At 41.1% G+C, this 19,484-nt stretch overlaps 1 protein-coding gene across 3 annotated transcripts in view; it reads left to right on the forward strand.

The window, feature by feature from the left end:
- Positions 1 to 19,484, forward strand: part of LOC121275892 (rho GTPase-activating protein 21-like) — a 271,818-nt gene that overhangs the window by 227,673 nt on the left and 24,661 nt on the right. For all 3 annotated transcript variants that reach the window (XM_041183702.1, XM_041183703.1, XM_041183704.1), the window contains 6 exons: positions 3,646 to 3,942; positions 5,725 to 5,789; positions 6,087 to 6,223; positions 9,300 to 9,442; positions 14,945 to 15,100; positions 15,208 to 15,286. In XM_041183702.1, coding sequence (XP_041039636.1) covers positions 3,646 to 3,942; positions 5,725 to 5,789; positions 6,087 to 6,223; positions 9,300 to 9,442; positions 14,945 to 15,100; positions 15,208 to 15,286 — 877 coding nt within the window. The remainder of the gene's footprint in view (positions 1 to 3,645; positions 3,943 to 5,724; positions 5,790 to 6,086; positions 6,224 to 9,299; positions 9,443 to 14,944; positions 15,101 to 15,207; positions 15,287 to 19,484) is intronic.

Below are 19,484 nucleotides of genomic sequence, written 5' to 3' on the forward strand. Positions count from 1 at the left end.
GAGGATGATGATGAGCACCTTTATTCCTGAGGGTGTTGCTCTTCCTTCTGTACAGCTAGGTGCCTCTGTTGCTCTCTTCTCCTTTGTCTCTGCTCCATGTAAGCCATGAGGCATACAGCTAGGTCACCAGGCTCCATGCTCCAGATGTACTCCTCCTGCAGGGTGAAAGAGAGAGAGAGAGAGAAGCATGGTTTAGTGTGTGTGCACCAAGAACCTCCCTTGGTTAAGTCTGAAGACCCCTTAACACATCCCAGAGTGTGCTGGCCACCACTGGACTGCATGCTGTGCTCTCAGCTCAGGTGCAGGCATTGTCCCAACCCACACTGCAAGGCTTGCTGTTAGCTTGAACCATGGGAGAGACTGATCCATACCTGAATAATGACATTGCAAGGGGCTGTGAGCACCGCCAGTGACTGCTCCATGGCTAGCTTTTGCAAGGCGATTGTACAACTTGCCCTGTCATCCAATTGTTCAGCAGTCCACTAAAATGCTCATTAGTTTGCCATCTGTGTTGGAGGGACGGAAAGCTCTGGAGCATTTGGTGGAGCATTTGGTGGAACTTTCATGCCTATACACTGTTTCAGCGGGCAGATAAGGTAGCGGCCCGACTCCATACATGTCAATATGGCTGTGCCTGAACTGTCTCAGCTGCAGAGGAATTGTCAAGGTTGCACTAATGTGTGACAGGTTCTGCCTCCCAACCCCAGCTTGTGTTTGTGCACTACCATCAACTGCAATACAGTCTCCCCCCCCCCCAACACCCCCACCGACTCACCCCAAGAGCAGTGCAGCACTTGCAGCCCCTGGCCAACCTCAGTGCATTTCACACTGTCAGCCAGCTAGGAAAAAACGCTTTGCCTCTGCCCTCGCCTGTGCACAGCGCCTGATTCTTGAAATCCAACAGGTGACCCTCATGAGCACTCTGTCAGTGTGCACCCAACTCTGATATCCCCTCGAAGTGCAGCTCGCCAGGTGCATGCCTTGTAAATGCTGTTGTGGAACATGACCAGATGATCCAGCATGGGGGGCTGATTCCAGCGAGCAGGGCTTATGATATGCAGATGTATAAAATAAAGTTCCGACGCCTGGCAGCGAGAAAGGTGGCTCGCCATTGGTGGATGATCGCAAACTGGTTTTGCGATGTCATGAAACTGATTTTTGGCCTTCGTGCCGTACCATATTGCCTGCTCACGCCTGCCATGATGCCCAACACCAATGGGCACAGTAATTTCCACCCTATGTCCAACACTTAAAGAAAAATTTCCTCCTGGTTGGGCTAAGGAGACACAATGATCAAATTCACTTCACTGAATCATATGCTACTGAACCATCATCTTACAAAACAGAAGGCTACCAGTTTAATCTTCTATTGTAGATATGTAAATTGAATAAAATGAGCTTATTTTGAATGGATGGTTTTACCTTTCATTTTTTTGTTTAGTAACTTTGTGACTCAAGGTGACATGCCGCATTGAACATAATTTGTGACAATTTAATCTCGTGTACCAATCTAATAAAGTTTTTTGAAGAGGCAACTAAAGTAGTGGGCAGGAAAAGATCTATGTATGTTATTTGCATGAAATTCCAGAAGGCATTTGATTCCTCAAACAAAAACTTAGCTAAAGTTGAAGCTCATAGAATTGAAGATAAATATTGACCTAGCTGGGAATTTGGCAGGAGACAGAGTAGGGATAATAGGCAGGGATTCTAACTGGCACACTATGATTAGAGACACCTTACAAGGATCTGTGTTGGGGCCTCTGCTATTCACCATATTTTAGCAATTTAGATGGGATAGAAAGCCATACACCCAGATCTGCTGATGACGCAAAGATATTAGCATTAAAAACATAGAAAGAATTCCAGCACAGGAGAAGACAATTTGTCCCATTGTTTAAGTACATAGATTATTTCTTGTGTCTTTTCATGACATGTTAATGATCAAAAGGCTTCTAGAGTGCTTTCCTTTATATCTAGAGATTAGAATACATGGGAGTAGAAATCATGCTTCACATATACAACACTCTGGGTTAGACCACACTCATGAGCAGTTCTGGGCACCATACTTTAGAAAGGATTTGTTGGCCTTGGAGGAAGTGCAGCATAGATTTATTGTAATGATACTTAGACTCCAAGGGTTAAATTACAAGGAGAGATTGCACAAACTAGGGTTGCATTTCCTGGAATTTAGATGGTTAAGGGATGATTTAATATGACGTTTTCAACATATTTAGGGGGGTAGATAGATAGGAGTTTTTCCACTGATTGTGAAATCTAGGACTAGGGCAAATAGTCTAGAGTCTGCTTCTTTCAGAAGTGAAATTAGGTAACACTTCTAAGCGAAAAGGGTAGTAGAAGTTTGGAACTCTCTTCCACAAATGACAATTGATGTAGATCAACTGCTAATTTTAAAACTTGGAATTGGTACGCTTTTGTTAATCAAAGGTATTAAGGGATAAGGGGCAAAGGCAGATATATGGCGATAGGTTGTAGATCAGCAACCATAATCATCTTGGGTAGTGAAACAATTGGAAAATGCTAAATGATCTAATTCTCCTTTTTCCCAATATCCTGGATAAAAGTGAAAATTTGAGTGTGCACCATTTTTATGTTCCAATTCATAGTGCCAGAGGAATGGTGAGATGTATATTAAAGCTGATTTTAGTTGCTTCAAGGGGTATTGCCCAATTGCAATTTCCCACCAGTTGCTTGCCCACACACCCCCGGAAGGAATTGGCTCACAGCCAGCTCATGTAAAAGGAGCCTGCCCCACAGCAATAACGCACTGCTAATGGGCTTGAACAGGTGACAGTGGGACTACTTCCACCTCTGTGGAAGTCCCATCCTTGAGATTGGCCAGCAGCTCTAGCAATCCTGGCAGCTCCAGAACTCAGTAGCAGGCACTGCCAGGACTGCAAGGAAGAGCATGAAGAGTGATGGCTGCTAGTTCAGTTGTAAGCCCCAGGCTTTTTGGGCAGAGAGAGATCCGAGAGCTCGGGGAGAGGGGATTAGGGAGCTAGTTTTGGAGGGAAGGCAATGAAGAATAACATCTTGGGAGGTAGGGGGGTTGGCCCAGATGTGCACATGGCACCTCCTGAATGATGTGCCCCCCCCGACCTTCTTCGCCTTTTTCAAGTTCCTCTAAAATGGCTTGCCCACTCCTGCCTCCCTGCTCACTCCAACCACTGGTGTGAGCAGTGTAATACCTAGATCAATTGGTTTGGTAACAAGCTCAATTGACCTTTAATTCTTTACTTAAAAATGGCGGGTGGGGTGTTGATTTTGGCAACCAACCATCTAATGTTTTTTGGGGTCAGTTCAGGGTGGGTGGGAAGGCAGTGGACCGGGCACTCCTCACATTTTACGTGCCCCGCCCCTGTTAAAATCCAGACCGTGGAAACTGTTCAAAGGTTTGCTGGGGTGTTATACATTTGTAAGTGTTTCTTTCCTACATGTATAGGAAGAATTATTTTAAGAATTATACAGGGTTTTCTTTTTCAATGGGATACACAGACTTACAAATGAGCCTGGATCATTTTTCAATCAATTTTTTTCCCTGAAGGGGAGAAAAGGATTTTTAAAAATTCTAAATGTAAACCAAAATGATCAATTTCCATTTGGAATTCTATGTTTTAAATATTACAGCGTGTTGGCGGCAGCATTCGGCCATGGAAGCAAATGTATGTGGTTCTTCGTGGATACTCCTTATTCCTGTACAAAGATAAAAAGGACAAGGCAACTCATGCATCTGGCCAAATTGAAGAGGAACAACCAATCAGCATCAAAGCCTGCTTGATAGACATCTCGTACAGTGAAACCAAGCGCAAGCACGTGTTTCGATTAACCACGTCCGAGTGTGAATACCTCTTTCAGGCGGAGGATCGAGAAGATATGTTAGCGTGGATTAAGAGCATACAAGAAAACAGCAATCTAGATGATGAAGTAAGTGCATATTGTGATTTGCCAGTAGAACAAAAGAAAATGAGCAACATTTCTTCTGCTTTTGTTTCCTTCCACATCTAATTCTTTGAACTTAAATGTATGATTCATTTTATGAGCTTGTATTTGTATTTTGCAACTGAAGCAGCCGTAATAAGCATCAGAGCTTATTTTCAAAAATGAATGCACATCATGAAGTATTTAACTAACATACAAAATTGCACAAGGATTCATAAATCTTATTCGATGCAGTATTTATCTTAAAACTTCGTAAGAGTGTTCTTAATTACTTTACTGAATTATAAAACACTGCTATAGTTTTGAGTTTTGTCAGTTTATAACATGTTGTTTACACATTTAGAGTCTACAGTGTGATGCAGAGTGACACTAATGGCACAGGTTCAACCCCTGTACCAGCTGTGGTGGTTCATGGAGGCCTGCCTCCTCGCCTTGCCCATGCTTGCGGAGCGGTGCCCCTCCAGCTATATATAACCAATTGTCTCTCTAATGGTGAGAGTTGCCTATGACCCTTTATGGACTTCAGCTAATTATAAAATTACAAAGATAATCCTCCCTCCCTAACAGTACTGTGGGTAAGCCTACACCCCAAGGACTGCAACGGGTCAAAAAGGCAATTAGGGATGGGCAATAAATGCTGGCCTAGCCAGCAACACCCACATCCCATAAATGAATAAGAAAAAATATTCATTATTATTTTGCTTCAAATACCATCATTTCAAAAGCTAATGTTCAGTAAATAAGAGTGCATTCTGGTCGCATGTCCAGTTTTCCAGCTTGGCTTGGTTGGTAACATTTTTATGTTAAATTTGGAGGTTGTAGCTTTAAATCCCATTCCAAGACTTGAGCACATAATCGAGGGTGGCAGTTCCATGTAAACCTAAGGGACTACAACACTTTGGGAGATGTTGTTTTTCAGATAATTAGTAAACTAAGATTCCACAAACAAAAACGAAAAGGACTGGAACTTACAGGAGCAGGGCATCTGCTCATTGCATTGTGTATAAATTTCTTGCATGCCCCATTAGACTTCTTCCTGTACCCTTCAGTTGAATAAGTGTTTTTCTCTGTTAATTGCTGGAGGTGCGAGCTGAAAACAGCACAAGGACCACAGGGTATCTGAGATCTTGGTGTATGAGTGGAACAATGCTGCATCTCATCACACAATGAGATTTAAGGATAAAGAAGTGAATAAAGGAAGGTGTGAGTAGGTGTGTGTTAATCCAACATCAATGTCAAAATTGGGAGGGAAAGAAAAATTGGTTTGATAGACAATAAAAGTCAGAAAGGAAAGGCAAGAAACATTTTAAAACTTGACAATCTTAAAATCTCCAACAATTCTCCAAGGAATGACACTCCACGTTTTTAATTCATTTCCTGGCCAGAGAAGGTTGATTGGTATTCCTTAACAATTATCATGTTAAAAGAATAAAAACAAAAACAGAATTACCTGGAAAAACTCAGCAGGTCTGGCAGCATCGGCGGAGAAGAAGAGTTGACGTTTCGAGTCCTCATGACCCTTCGACAGAACTAAGTAGAAATAGGAAAGGGGTGAAAAAAAAAAGAAAGATCATTCTAGTTTTTATGATAAGCTAAACTCCACAAAGTTTCATGTCTTGTTACAAGCCCCTGTTTTGTGATGCACTCTTAAAATAACTCCTTAGGCACTGTAATTTTCTATTAGCGCCTATTGTGTACAGCTTTATTGCACATTGGTGTATTTGTTTAAAGAAAAGGAATAATATGTACCATTACTTTAATTTGTAGGACACAGGAGTTACAAGCAGAGATTTAATTAGCAGGAAGATCAAAGAATACAGTACCATGATGAAGTAAGTAATCTTAATATTCTGGTCTAGTTTTCTGTGGCTGTGGTTTCAAAGTACACAACCACCCATTTTTTTAAACTGTCACCAGACAATGCAAAATGCTTGGGGATCAGAAACCCTGCCTTCTCTGGCACTATATATTCTATTGAAGATTGGTGGGTAATGGGAGCTATGTCTATTATTGATATTGGTCCATGTTTCAGTGAGTGCACTATACTGTAAAGGAAAAAAATCTAATGTTAGGGTTTGAGCAATGATTCTAATAAAATGGCCACTTATTGGAATATCTTTTCTTTTCAGTACTTCTGGCAGCAAGACAGAACCATCTCCTAAAACACCTCGCCAGACTCTCAGTATTAGGCAGACCTTCTTGGGATCCAAAACCGATCCAAAGAGCCCACATTCTCCAAAGCAAGAGTTGGAAAGAAAACTTATAAGTAATGTTTCATTATATGTTTAAAAACTGTCCAGTGCTGGTTTCCTTTAAATTTCTACTTCTTTCAATATTAGTCAATTTCACTTAAGTGGATAGAAATCGTCATTTATCCAGGTGACCAGGTGGTTTTCACTGTTCTGTTTAGTGCTTCATGTTTTTCCACTTTAATTACTTCCTATTAATTGTAGTTTGCTGCAATATCTTGGTTTAAAAGTAGTAATATGCACAAACTATGTTTTAAGTACTGTTTCAGAATTTGCAGCTGACTCCAAATTGGGAGGTGTAGTTAATGCAAAGGAAGAATACAACAAAATGCAGTAAAACAAATTGCAGAATTGGTGTGTAATTAGTGAATGCATGTCGGCAGAGTTAAGTGTATCTTACAGTATGTTTTGGTAGCAGGAGCAAGGAAGCCATGTATTGCTTGGATAATAAGAGTCCGAAATGGATAGAGGAGCAACAGGATCTAGAAGCATAAATACACAAATCACTAAAAAAGTAGTGACACAAGTTAATAAGGTTAACAGTAAGGCAAGCACTGGGACTCATTTCAAGAGGGATGGAATTGAAAAGCAGTAAAGTTATTAAACTTGTGTTAAACTTTGGGCACATTTTAAGTATTGTTCTAGCCTCCATATTATAAAGAAAAGGTAAAGGAACATGCAAATAAGATTCATAAGGATGATAGCAGAACTTAGATATACTTATCAGAACAGACTGAATGGGTTTTTGAGGATCTTTTCTCTAGCAAAGAGAAGGCTGAGGAGTGACTTGACCGAGGTCTTTACATGATGGGGTTTGATAGGGTAGACTTAGAGAAAATGTGGGCAGAGTCCAAAACTAGAGGTCGTAAATATAAGATACACAATAATTCCAATAGGGAATTCAGTAGAAACTTCTTTACTCAAAGAGTGGCAAGAATGTGGAACATGTCACCCTAAAAAAATAGGAGCAGGAGTAGGTCATTTGGTCCTTAGAGCCTGCTTCATCATTCAATATGATCATGGCTGATCTTCTATCTCAACACCATACTCTCACTCTCTCCCTGTACCCGTTAACACCTTTGGAGTCAAGAAATCTTTCTATTTCCTCCTTAAACATATTCAGTGATTTGGCCTCCACAGCTTTCTGTGATAGAGAATTCCATAGGTTCACTACCCTCTGAATGAAGAAAGGCAGGGAGGTTTAGGGAGGGAATTTCAATGGTTAAATGCTCGGCAGCTGAATGCACAGCTGTCTGTGGCAAGGTATTAAAATTAGAGAATTGGAGGAGTGTAAATGTCTCTTGAGGATGGTGGGGCTGGAGGAGGTTACAGAGATAGGGAGGGATTTGAAAACAAGGATAACAATTTTAAAGTAGAGATGTTGCTGGACCAGGAGATTAGTAAGCACAGGGCTGAAGAGTGAACAGCACTTGGTGTGTGTTAGAAAACGGACAGCAGAGTTTTGGATGAGCTCAAGTTACAGGCAGTAGAATTTGGGAGGCCAGTTAGGAGAGGTTTGGAACACTCAAGCTTAGAGGTAACAGAAACATGGATGAGGATTTCAGCAGCAACTGAGCTGAGACAGGGGTGGGCTTGGGCTTTGTTGGTCTTTCCAATATTTTGTTGGAGGAAATTTCTGTTCTCCCAAGACTCGATGTCAGGCAAGAAGTATGATAAATGATATAGAAAGAAGGACTTGCATTTATAAGACGCCCTTCATTACCACCAGAGGTCTCGAAGCATTTTACAGCAGATGTACTTTTGAAGTGTAGTCACTGTTGTAAAGTAGAAAACTCCCACACACAACAATGTGATAATGACCAGAGAATTTTTTTTGTGATGTTGATTTTTTTTTGTTCATGGGATGTGGGAATCACTGGCTAGGCCAGCATTTATTGCCCATCCCTAACTGCCCTTGTTTAGGAGATATTTAAGAGTCAGCCTGTGGTTCTGGAGTCACATGTGGGCCAGACTAGGTAAAGACAACAGATTTCCTTCCCTAAAGGATATGAGTGAATCAGATGTTTTTTTTTCTGACAATCAGCAAAGGTTTCATGGTCATCATCAGACTATTCATTTCAAATTTTTATTGAATTCAAATTTCACCGTCTGCTGAGTTTTACCTTAGGTCTCTGGAATACTAGTCCAGTGACAAAACCACTATGCCACCGCACCCTTGAGGGATAAATATTGGCCAGGAGGCAAAATTCAAACAAAGTGCTGGAAAAACTCAGCAGGTCTGGCAGCAGCTGTGGAGGGAGAAACAGAGTTAATGTTTATCATACAATATGACTCCCCTTCGGCACTTTCCCCTGCTCTTCTTTGAAATAGTGCCATGAGATCTTCTGTGTCTCATCTGAGAGAAAGTACTTTCAACAGTGCAGCATTCCTTTAGTACTGCACTGAAATGTCAGCCTTGATTTTTGTGTTCAAGTCCTGGGGTGAGACTTGAATCCACAGCCTTCTAAATCAGAGGCAAAAGTGCTGTCAATTGAGCCATTGCTGACACAGCATTCACACAAATGACACATTTAAAGGGAGGCCGGCTAAGTATGTGAAGGAGAAAAGAATAGAAGAATATGCTGATGGGATTAGGTGATAAGAAGTTGGAAGAGGCACATGTGGAGCATAAATGCAGGCAAAGACCAATAGAGACAAATGGTTTGTTTTTGTGCTGTAACTTAACATTTCGGTAGTTAAAATCTGGTGCATACCTGGCAAGATTTTTTTAGGTGCAGTTTGTGAGCATTATAACCTATTTGAGGATGTAATATACCCCAGCTTTTATAGTACTTAGGGAGTTTTATTGAAAAGTTTTGGAAGTGAATATTAATGGAAAACCAACAAGATATAGAAAACCTGGTAATTCACAAGTGCCATTTAAATGTTCACCTGAAACTATATTGATAGTAAACATTTTTATTTACAAAAACATAACTAGTATTTAATGAGATCAGTACATAGATTAACCCAGCAATAATTGTGAATCACTACCTATTATCGTGTTGGATCTTTCCTGTTAATGGTGGAATATTTGCTAAATATTCTTTCTTCTGTGTAATCATACCAATGGGAGATTGTTTTGCCATTCAGATGACACAAGTCCGCCAAAAGACAAGGGAACATGGCGAAGAGGCATTCCTAGCATAATGAGAAAAACCTTTGAAAAGAAACCTGGTCCTGGTGTAACATTTGGTGTCAGACTAGATGATTGTCCACCAGCTGTTCACAATAAGGTATAATGAGTCCAGTGAAGATTGTTGTGACATGAAGTTGGTATTTTCCTGTATTTAAGATTTAATCACTGAAGTAACATGATCTTACTACAAAGAGAGTTTTTTGTTCATGAGCTCTCTTGAAAATGGTGTCACCTACATTTGCTTGCCCTATTTTGGACATTGTCTCTCCTTTTCTCCCACTTGGCATTGAAAATTGTGAAACTCATAAATTATTCACTACCTCAGAGGTTTCAGCCTAATGCATGAATACCGATGTGGCTTTAGGCATTTTTTTTCCACCAGGGATCTTACTATATTTCTGGGAAGCTTTTGTATTTGAGCACCTGCCATTACATTACCTTGGGCATCTTCAAAGCCTTAAGCTTCTAAACAGAATAGCATGATATGATTCTTCAACATACCAAAATGGTGTTCATGACTAACTAGTCTCCTCTTCTATTACTGTGTTATGTTTAATGCTGGTTCCTTTTGCATTAACTCAGATTCGTCACTCTGTTCTTTATATTAATACCTCCTCTGCTCATCACCAACCATATTCACTCTGTAAATTAATTCATCAACGACCTTCAGATTATAACTCCACTACCTCCAGCAGTGATTCAATTCTTACATCTTAATCTCTTCCATTGCCTTTGAGACAGAGATAATTCAAATCTTCACCAGTTTTAATACCTTACATAAATCAAACCAACAGCTGCCTCTTACTTTTTATGACTTTAATAAGCACCCTGATATTCACTTTTTCATGCTAAACTATTTTATTCCCAACAACACTTAATTCTTTATAGCTGAATCTGCCCAAAATTTGAATAGTGCTTTTCTAATTGGGGAGTCTCTTCTAATACTTCTCTCACACTCCCTATGACCTTTCTTCATTAATGCTTGGTGTGTTGCTCTCTCTACTGCACTCTATTTTCCTGTCTTTCTCACTTTTATCTGTACTGCTTTGGTATTGCTCTGAGCTTTCCCTTCTCTTTACTAAGTTGCAAATATATAACATCAGCTATGTTATTCCTCCTTCCATGTTTTCAGGACTAATTTTGCAATCCTCCAATCTAACTCCCTTTTTCAAAACTTTGAAACTCCCTTGCCTTCCCTCACTCCCTTTGGGCTGGATATTCCCACAGGCCCACGTTTGGCCAGGAGTAAGGCTGACTTAGCAATCTCCTGAGAGGAGGCCTCTTAATTGGTAGCCTCCAAGCTCATAGTCCAATTAAGGATGATAGGTGGGCTCTTGATGCTGTAGGCCAGCAGGATGGCAGCTATGGAGCATCGGCAGTCCCACGAGGACAGATGGGTGCTGTCCTGGTAGTTCAAGGGTGTCTTGTAAGTAAGAAAACAGCATCTAGGCTGAAGGATCCATCAGGATGGTGGGGAATCCCTTCCACTGCAATGGAATCAGCTGAGATTATGAATTTCTTTCTTGTGGCCTCGTTGTTGCGGCTTGGAGCCGGCAGCAAAATGATGTTGAGGCTACCAAATAACCCCTATTCGGGGCCTTAACCAGCAAAATTGGCTACCAACCTCCTTGCAGTCAATCTAACTCCCAGCCCACCCTGGGAAAGTTCCCTGGCAACAGGAATATGTTGGGGAGCCATCCCAATACAGCTGCACCCTATTTTCCTGGTTCCCCCAGCTCTAAGTCAGCTATCACGGGCCAGGAAAATTCAGCCCCTTCTTTATTTTTATGGCGATCGCTTTTCTAAACTCACCGCTGAGATTAACTACTTGCTAATTCCTGATTTACTTTTTTCACTTACTCTTTTCAACCTCACTGGTATCTTGGACCAAATATTGGCCCATAACTTCCGATCTCTGGGGCATTGTACCGGAGGGTACCCCAAAGATGCAGCGGGGACCCTCAGACGTCCCCACGCAAGGTTTGCTTGGAAATTACCCGGGAAGCTCTAACTTCCATTGGCAATTACCCTGCAGTGTGAACCAACTGACTTGCAGGAATAGTTACTCAGGAAAAGTTAAAAGAATTGAAACATCTTCTAACTCCTGGATAATTATAGCATGCACTGCATCCATGCCTGCCTCTCTGACAACCCCCTTCCCCGCCCAACCCACTGATCACTGAAATGCTGCCCCCCCCCCTCACCCAAGCCGATCACCTGATTTTCTCCCCCCCAGCTGATCTCCTGATTTTCTCCCCCACCCCGCTGATCACATGATACTCCTCTCCTCGCCGAACATCTGAAACTTCCCTTCCCTCCACCCCGAACACCTGATTTTTTTTTACCCCTCCTCCTCTGATCACCTGATTTTACCCCCTACTGATCATTTTTTCCACCCTCTCACTGATCATGCGATTTGCCCTGCACCACTGAGCTCCTGATTTTTTGCCCCACCCACTGATCACCCACCCAACCTCCCCATTGATTGACCATCTGACCCGCCCCCATTGACCACCTGACCCACACCCATTGACTATCTGACACCCCCCCTAACCTCACTGGCTACCTGACAACCCCATTCTTCGCATTTACCTTCTCCCTGGCTTCTCAAAGTGACTGGGACTTTAAGCTTACCTGCTTTCCAGTGTCTAGAACAGTAAAAAGGGGAGGTGTGGCTTCTTTTCCCCTGACTCTGCTGCACTGGACTGAGAGGATTCCTGGACAGCTGCACTGCACTTTTCTCACCCAGCCCGAGCCGGAAGGTTGGGAGGAAGGTGAAGCTGAATTTTAGTGTAAGTAACTAGGAGGGGAGTGGAAATCCAACTGTGATTGCCATTCCATGGAAGTTCTGACCCATTCTTTAGTCATGATCCTTCATGTCGATATTTTTTTTTAAGAAGTTACCAATCAATAGATTGGATACAAGATCTCTTTCCACAACTTTATCATCTTCGCTGAAAACTAGCTTCCAGAGGTTTAGAAGAAAAGTGTAAATTGCAAATTAATACAAAAGCAAAATACAGCAGATACTGGAAATCTGATATAAAAATGAAAAATGCTAGAAATACGCACCAAGCCTGACTGCATCAGTGGAGGGCGAAAAAGTTAACGTTTCAGGTCTGTGACCTATCAGAATTGGAAAAGTTACAAGTGTAATGGGTTTTGAGCAAGTGACAGATGAAAGGGTGGGGTCTGTGAAAGCTAGTTTTCAGAGATAACTTTATTGTTTATGTTCGCTCAATTCATTAGCTTGATAAACAAGATATTCAAAAATAATTCTGACCCTGATGTGTTTTAGATTAGATGACTAAAACCCTTAACTAGGATTATAGTGGATCAATTATAAGATCTTTTGGCACCATCTTTGCGTGGATAGAAAGGAGGAATAAATGTGTGCTTGCTGGCATCACCATGTCTCAGAATCTCACAGTGCAGAAGAGGCCCTTCAGGCCACCGAGTCTGCACCGACACATGAGAAGCACCTGATGTACCTAACCCCATTTACCAGCACTTGGCCCATAGCCTTGAATGTTATGACATGCCAAGTGCTCATCCAGGTACTTTTTAAAGGATGTGAGGCAACCCGCCTCCACCATCCTCCCAGACAGTGCATTCCAGACTGTCACCACCCTCTGGTAAAAAGGTTTTTCCTCACATCCCCCCTAAACCTCCTGTCCCTCACCTTGAACTTATGTCCTCTTATGTCTGACCCTTCAACTAAGGGGAACAGCTGCTCCCTATTCACACTGTCCATGCCCCTCATAATCTTGTAAACCTCGATCAGGTTGCCCCTCAGTCTTCTCTGCTCCAACGAAAACAACCCAAGTCTATCCAACCTGTCTTCATAACTTAAATGTTTCATCCCAGGCAACATCCAGGTGAATCTCCTCTGCACCCCCTCCAGTGCAATCACATCCTTCCTATAATGTGGCGACCAGAACGGCACACAGTACTCCAGCTGTGGTCTCACCAAGGTTCTATACAACTCCAACATGACCTCCCTACTTTTGTAATCTATGCCTCGATTGATAAAGGCAAGTGTCACATATACCTTTTTCACCACCTTACTAACATTCCCCTCTGCCTTCGGAGATCTATGGACACACACGCCAAGGTCCCTTTGTTCCTCAGAACTTCCTAGTGTCATGCCGTTCATTGGATACTTCCTTGTCAAATTACTCCTTCCAAAGTGTATTGCCTCACACTTTTCAGGGTTAAATTCCATCTGCCACTTATCTGCCCATTTGACCATCCCATCTAAATCTTCCTGTAGCCCAAGACACTCAACCTCACTGTTATCCACCCAGCCAATCTTTTTGTCATCAGCAAACTTACTAATCCTATGCCCCACATTGTCATCTATGTCGTTTATATAAATGACAAATAATAGGGGACTCAGCACAGATCCCTGTGGTACGCCACTGGACACTGGCTTCCAGTCACTAAAGCATCCTTCTGTCATCACCCTCTGTCTCCTACAACTAAGCCAATTTTGAATCCACCTTATCAAATTACCCTGTATCCCATGTATATTTGCTTTCTTTAAGTCTCCCATGTGGGACCTTGTCAAAGGCTTTGCTGAAATCCATATAAACTACGTCAACTGTACTACCCTCATCTACGCACCTGGTAACCTCCTCAAAAAATTCAATCAAATTTGTTAGGCATGACCTCCTTCTGACAAAGCCATGCTGACTATCCTTGATCAAACCTTGCCTCTCCAAGTGGAGATAGATTCTCTCCTTCAGATTTTTCTCCAATAGTTTCCCTACCACTGACATGAGACTCACTGGCTTGTAGTTCCCTGGCTTAACTCTACAACCCTTCTTAAATGACTGAATCACATTAGCTGTTCTCCAGTCCTCTGGCACCTTCCCCGTGGCCAGAGAGGAACTAAAAATTTAGCTCAGAGCCCCTGTGATATCCTCCCTTGCCTCCCTCAGCAGCCTGGGACACAAATCATCCGGACCTGGAGATTTGTCCACTTTTAAGCTTACCAACACCTCCGATACCTTGTCACTCCCTATATCAATTTGCTCTCTCTCCCTGAGTTCGATACCTTCATCCTCATTTTCTTGGATGAAGATGGATGTGAAGTATTCATTCAACACTCTAGCGATGTCCTCTGGCTCCACCTATAGATTGCCCCCTTGGTCCCTTATGGGCCCTACTTTTTCAATGGTTATCCTCTTCCCGTTGATATATGTATAAAATATCTTGGGATTTTCCCTACTTTTACCAGCCTGAGCTTTCTCATATCCCATCTTTGCTCTCCTAATTGCTTTATTAAGCTCCACCCTGCACTTTCTGTACTCCACTAATGCCTCCGCTGATTTGCTTCCCTTGTTCCTACTAAAAACCCCTCTTTTCCTTCTCATCGTAACCTGAATATCATGAATAAAATAAAAAAAACACTGACTGCCTAAGCTCAGGCTTTATTATATGGAGAATTGTGGAATGGAATTCCAGTGCAATTATTATGTGGCACTGAAATGCCTTTAAAGGCTCTCAACTAAATTATTAATTGTCCTACTCAAATACAGTTTTATAAAATGCAGTGTGGTGTTTTTCTAAACTTATTTCATGTTGTGTTTTCTAGTATGTACCACTGATCGTTGAGGTTTGCTGCAATTTAGTTGAAGATAAAGGACTTGAGTACACAGGAATCTACAGAGTCCCTGGAAATAATGCTGCTATCTCGAGCTTACAAGAGGAACTCAATAAAGGAGTGACTGATATTGATCTTTTGGATGATGTAAGTTTCTGAGACCTTCTGTTTGAATGCCTTTAGAAATATTTGTGTAAATGGTTTTAAAATTAATAGAAATAAAATTGTTTTCCATTAAAATGTTTTAAACGCAGAAATGGCGAGATCTGAATGTTATCAGTAGTTTACTGAAATCCTTCTTCAGAAAACTTCCAGAACCCCTCTTTACAAATGGTAAGTATATCTCTGATTTTTGTAGTCTCTTTGAATCATTCTTGTATGAAAAATAGTATTTTCCATTTTAGAAGTAAAGGACATTGGAGCGTGTTTCAGAGATAGGAATCATTGTTAACCTGTTCATTAACAGATTTACCATGGTCTGTAATATTTCTTGTTTTTAAAAAAGATTTTGTTAAGGTATGCAAAAGCGCAAGGCATTGGAAAGTTGCATTAGTCTGAACCAGTTTATACTGAGTATCTTTCCACTAATATGGAAAATTTCTTAAGATAACACATCCCCTCTGTGAGGGGTTAGGGGGAAGAGAAGAAGAATATTTTATAAGTTTAGCTTAATGCTTGGTAACTTTGTATTTTTTCACCAGTTTCAATACCCGCTACAGGCTTGGTCCAATCTGCTCAGAAGATTGTTAGAATTTTGCAAACTAGGGTCTTCTCTCAATTTGTTCTCCAATGAAACCAAGTTGACCAGTCATTACTTTTTATAACTTGAAGCCCCTATTGCCAGAATCATTCCTCTACAAACCCTCCATGATTGGTCAGTACCCTTTAGAAATTAAGAAATCATAAGTAGTGCATAATATAAACTGCATGTATTTCTGTTGTGCCTTGAACTTAGTAAAACATCCAAAGGTGCTTGTAGTCTGAAAGAATGCTCATAACATTTTTCCCAAGTTTAAAATTATGTAGTGAAATATTCTTAGAGAAATGATTAAACCAGCAATATATAACATGGAATATAAAAAAAATCCAAGGTGAGAAAGAACTGTTTTACCTGTGAAGCCTCTCCACCCAAAGCCCAAGAGTTACTGTTCTGTCATGGACTTCCTTCCCACACCACCTGTTGATCTTTACTATATGGACCGGCAGGAGTGTGCAGCAGGGCAGGATCACTGTGAAGCAAACTGAGAGGAGTGTGCAGGGATAAATTGGAATCAAAGATTAACAGGTAAAACTGTAACTGAACAATGGACTCCCTTTAAAGAAGAGAGTATTGACAAGGTATATTCCCACAAAAGGGAAAAGGGTAAGGCAAACAAGTCTAGAGCTCCCTGGATGACAAAAGAGATAGAGATTAAGATGAAGAATAAAAAGTGTGCTTATAACGGATGTCAGATGGATAATACAATTGAGAACCAAGCTGAATATAGAAGACTCAGGAGGGAATTGAAAAAGCAAATAAGAGAAACAAAGAGAGTATGAAAAGAAACTGACAGCTAATGTAAAGGGGAATCCAAAAGTCTTCTTTCAGAATATAAATAGTAAAAAGGTGGTAAGAGGAAGAGTGGGGCTGATTAGGGACCAGAAAGGGGATTTATGCATAGATGCAGGAGGTATAGCTGAGGTATTAAATTAATAGTTTGCAACTGTTTTACCAAGGAAGAAGATGCTTCACAGGTCATGGTGAAGGAGGAGATAATTCAGACACTTGAAGTGTTTAAAATTGATAAGGAGGAGGCATTGGGCAGGCTGTCTGTATATAAATTGATCAGGAACCGGGACTGCATCCAAAGATGAGGGAAGTGAGAGTAGAAATTGCAGAGGCACTGGTCATAATTTTCCAACCTTTTGTTTGACTCAGGTAGTGCCAGAGGACAGGAGAATTGCAAATGTTACACCCTTATTCAAAAAAGGTTGTAAAGCTAAGCCCAGCAACTACAAGCCAGTGAGTTTAACTCTGTGCTGGAGAAGCGTTTTGAAACAATATTTGGTTAGTTAAGGAAAACCAGCATCCTGTCTAACTAACTTGCTTGAGTTTTTTGAAGAGGTAACACAGAGGGTAATGTTGTTGGTGTGGTGTACATGGATTTGCAAAAGGCATTTGGTAAAATGCCGCACAACAGACTTGTGAGCAAAGTTGGAGCTTATGGAGTAAAAGGGACAGTAGCAACATGGATGCAAAATTGGCTGAGTGACAGGAAACAAAGTGTAGTGGTAAGTGGTTGTTTTTCGGACTGAAGAAACATTTATAGAAGAATTCCCCAGGGATCAGTGTTAGGATCCTTGCTCATTCTGGTCTATATTAATGACCTAGACTTTGGTGTGCAGAGCACAATTTCAAAATTTGCAGATGGCATGGAATTTCAAAGAATTGTGAACCATGAGGAGGAGGAGGATTGTGTAGAACTTCAAAAGGACATGAACAGGTGGGTGGAATGGGCCAAGAAATGGCAGCTGAAATTGAATGCGGAGAAGTGGAAGTGATTCATTTTGTTAGGAAGAGACAATATAAAATAATGGGTACAATTCTAAAGCGGGTGCAGGAACAGAGGGACCTGGGTGTATAAGCACATAAGTCATAGAAGGTGGCAGGACAGGTTGAGAGAATGGTTAGTAAAGCATATGGCATTCTGGGCTTTATCAATAGGGGCATAAAGTATAAAAGCAAGGAAATTTTGTTAAACCTTTATAAAACACTGGTTTGATCTCACTGCTTTGGCCTCAACGGGAATATTGCATCTAGTTCTGAGGAGCACACTTTAGGAAGGATGTGAAGGCATAAGAGAGGGTGCAGAAAAGATTCACAAGAATGGTTCCAGGAAGTGGGAACTCTAGTTATGTAGAAAGATGGAGAAGTTAGGGCAGTTCCCCTTGGGGGAAGGTAGGTTGAGAGGAGATTTAAAGAAGTATCCAAAATCATGAGGGGTCTGGGCAGAGTAGATGGGGAGAAACTGTTCCAATTAGTGGAAGGATTGAGTACAAGAGGGCATTGTGTTATGATTAGGGACCTTAACATTTAATGAGAAATCCGAACACTCAGTAATATAATCAACAGAACCACGCCATAAGGTTCTATGTTTTCCAAAAAATCATTAACTTTATTGAATTTAAAGAATTAAGCAAAACAAGCGGTCTTAAAAACTTACAAAATTATAACCTATAGTCTTATGTTATGCACTTAGTTTTGCTCCTTACTTTCTCCAAGCCTTTTCCTTATAAGACACATCAATCTTAAAGTTATTTACTTATTTGCTTACCACCGATAAGTATGCCACAGTCCTTTGGAAACTACTTTAATTCTCCTCCATATTCTGAGATAAAACTTTCATTTACCATCTCTTGACTGTGGATGCCCCTTGTTCTAGTTATTTTCTCAACACTTGCATGCTAATCTGCTGGTTGCTTATTTTTTGCCAGAAGACATGGAGGAAAACTGTAGATTTTTTTCCCACTAGCTACAAGCTAGAACAAATCTTCCAATTTCTTTTCCCTCATGAAATCCAAACTGAGATTAAGCCTCACCTGCATTGCACGTAATAAATGAAGAAGTTGGCATCTTCGCTGCTTAAACTGCAAGTCTAAATAACTGTCATTTACTTTGGCTTCTTTCTCTGTGAGTTGTAAACTGTACACACCAGGTCCAAACTGCAACAAAATCTCTCAGCAAACAATAGATACACTAAAACCAGAGATTTTCCCTAAGCTCCAGCCATCTCCATGAAGGCATGGCATGCTCTGGGATGTCTTCAAACAGGCCTTTTGTTGAGTATCACTCATTTAAAATTCCTCCTTTGATCTGAAAATTGGGGGAGGCAATGACATAATGGCATTGTCGCTGGAGTAGTAATGCTACTGTCCCTTTTACTCCATAAGCTCCAACTTTGCTCACAAGTCTGTTGTGCGGCATTTTACCAAATGCCTTTTGCAAATCCATGTACACCACACCAACAACATTACCCTCTGTGTTACCTCCTCAAAAAACTCAAGCAAGTTAGTTAGACAGGATGCTGGTTTTCCTTAACTAACCAAATATTGTTTCAAAATGCTTCTCTAGCACAGAGTTAAACTCACTGACTTGTAGTTGCTGGGCTTATCTTTAAAACCTTTTTTGAATAAGGGTGTAATGCTCTGGGGACCTGGGTTTGAATCCCACAACGGCAGATGGTGGAATTTGAGTTTAATAAAAATCTGGAATTAAAAGTCTAATGATGACCATGAAACCATTGTCGGTTGTTGTAAAAACCCATCTGGTTCACTAATGTCCTTTAGGGAAGGAAATCAGCTGTCCTTACCTGGTCTGGCTTACATGTGACTCCAGACCCACAGCAATGTGGTTGGCTCTTAAATGCCCTCTGAACAAGGGCAATTCGGGATGAACAATAAATGCTGGCCTAGCCAGCAATGTCCACGTTCCACAAACGGAAAGAAAAATAGAAATGGATTTTACAACCCTTCAGGGTTTACTGAATGCTTT

The sequence above is a fragment of the Carcharodon carcharias genome, chromosome 3 (genome assembly GCF_017639515.1).
Source record: "Carcharodon carcharias isolate sCarCar2 chromosome 3, sCarCar2.pri, whole genome shotgun sequence".
NCBI lineage: Eukaryota > Metazoa > Chordata > Chondrichthyes > Lamniformes > Lamnidae > Carcharodon > Carcharodon carcharias.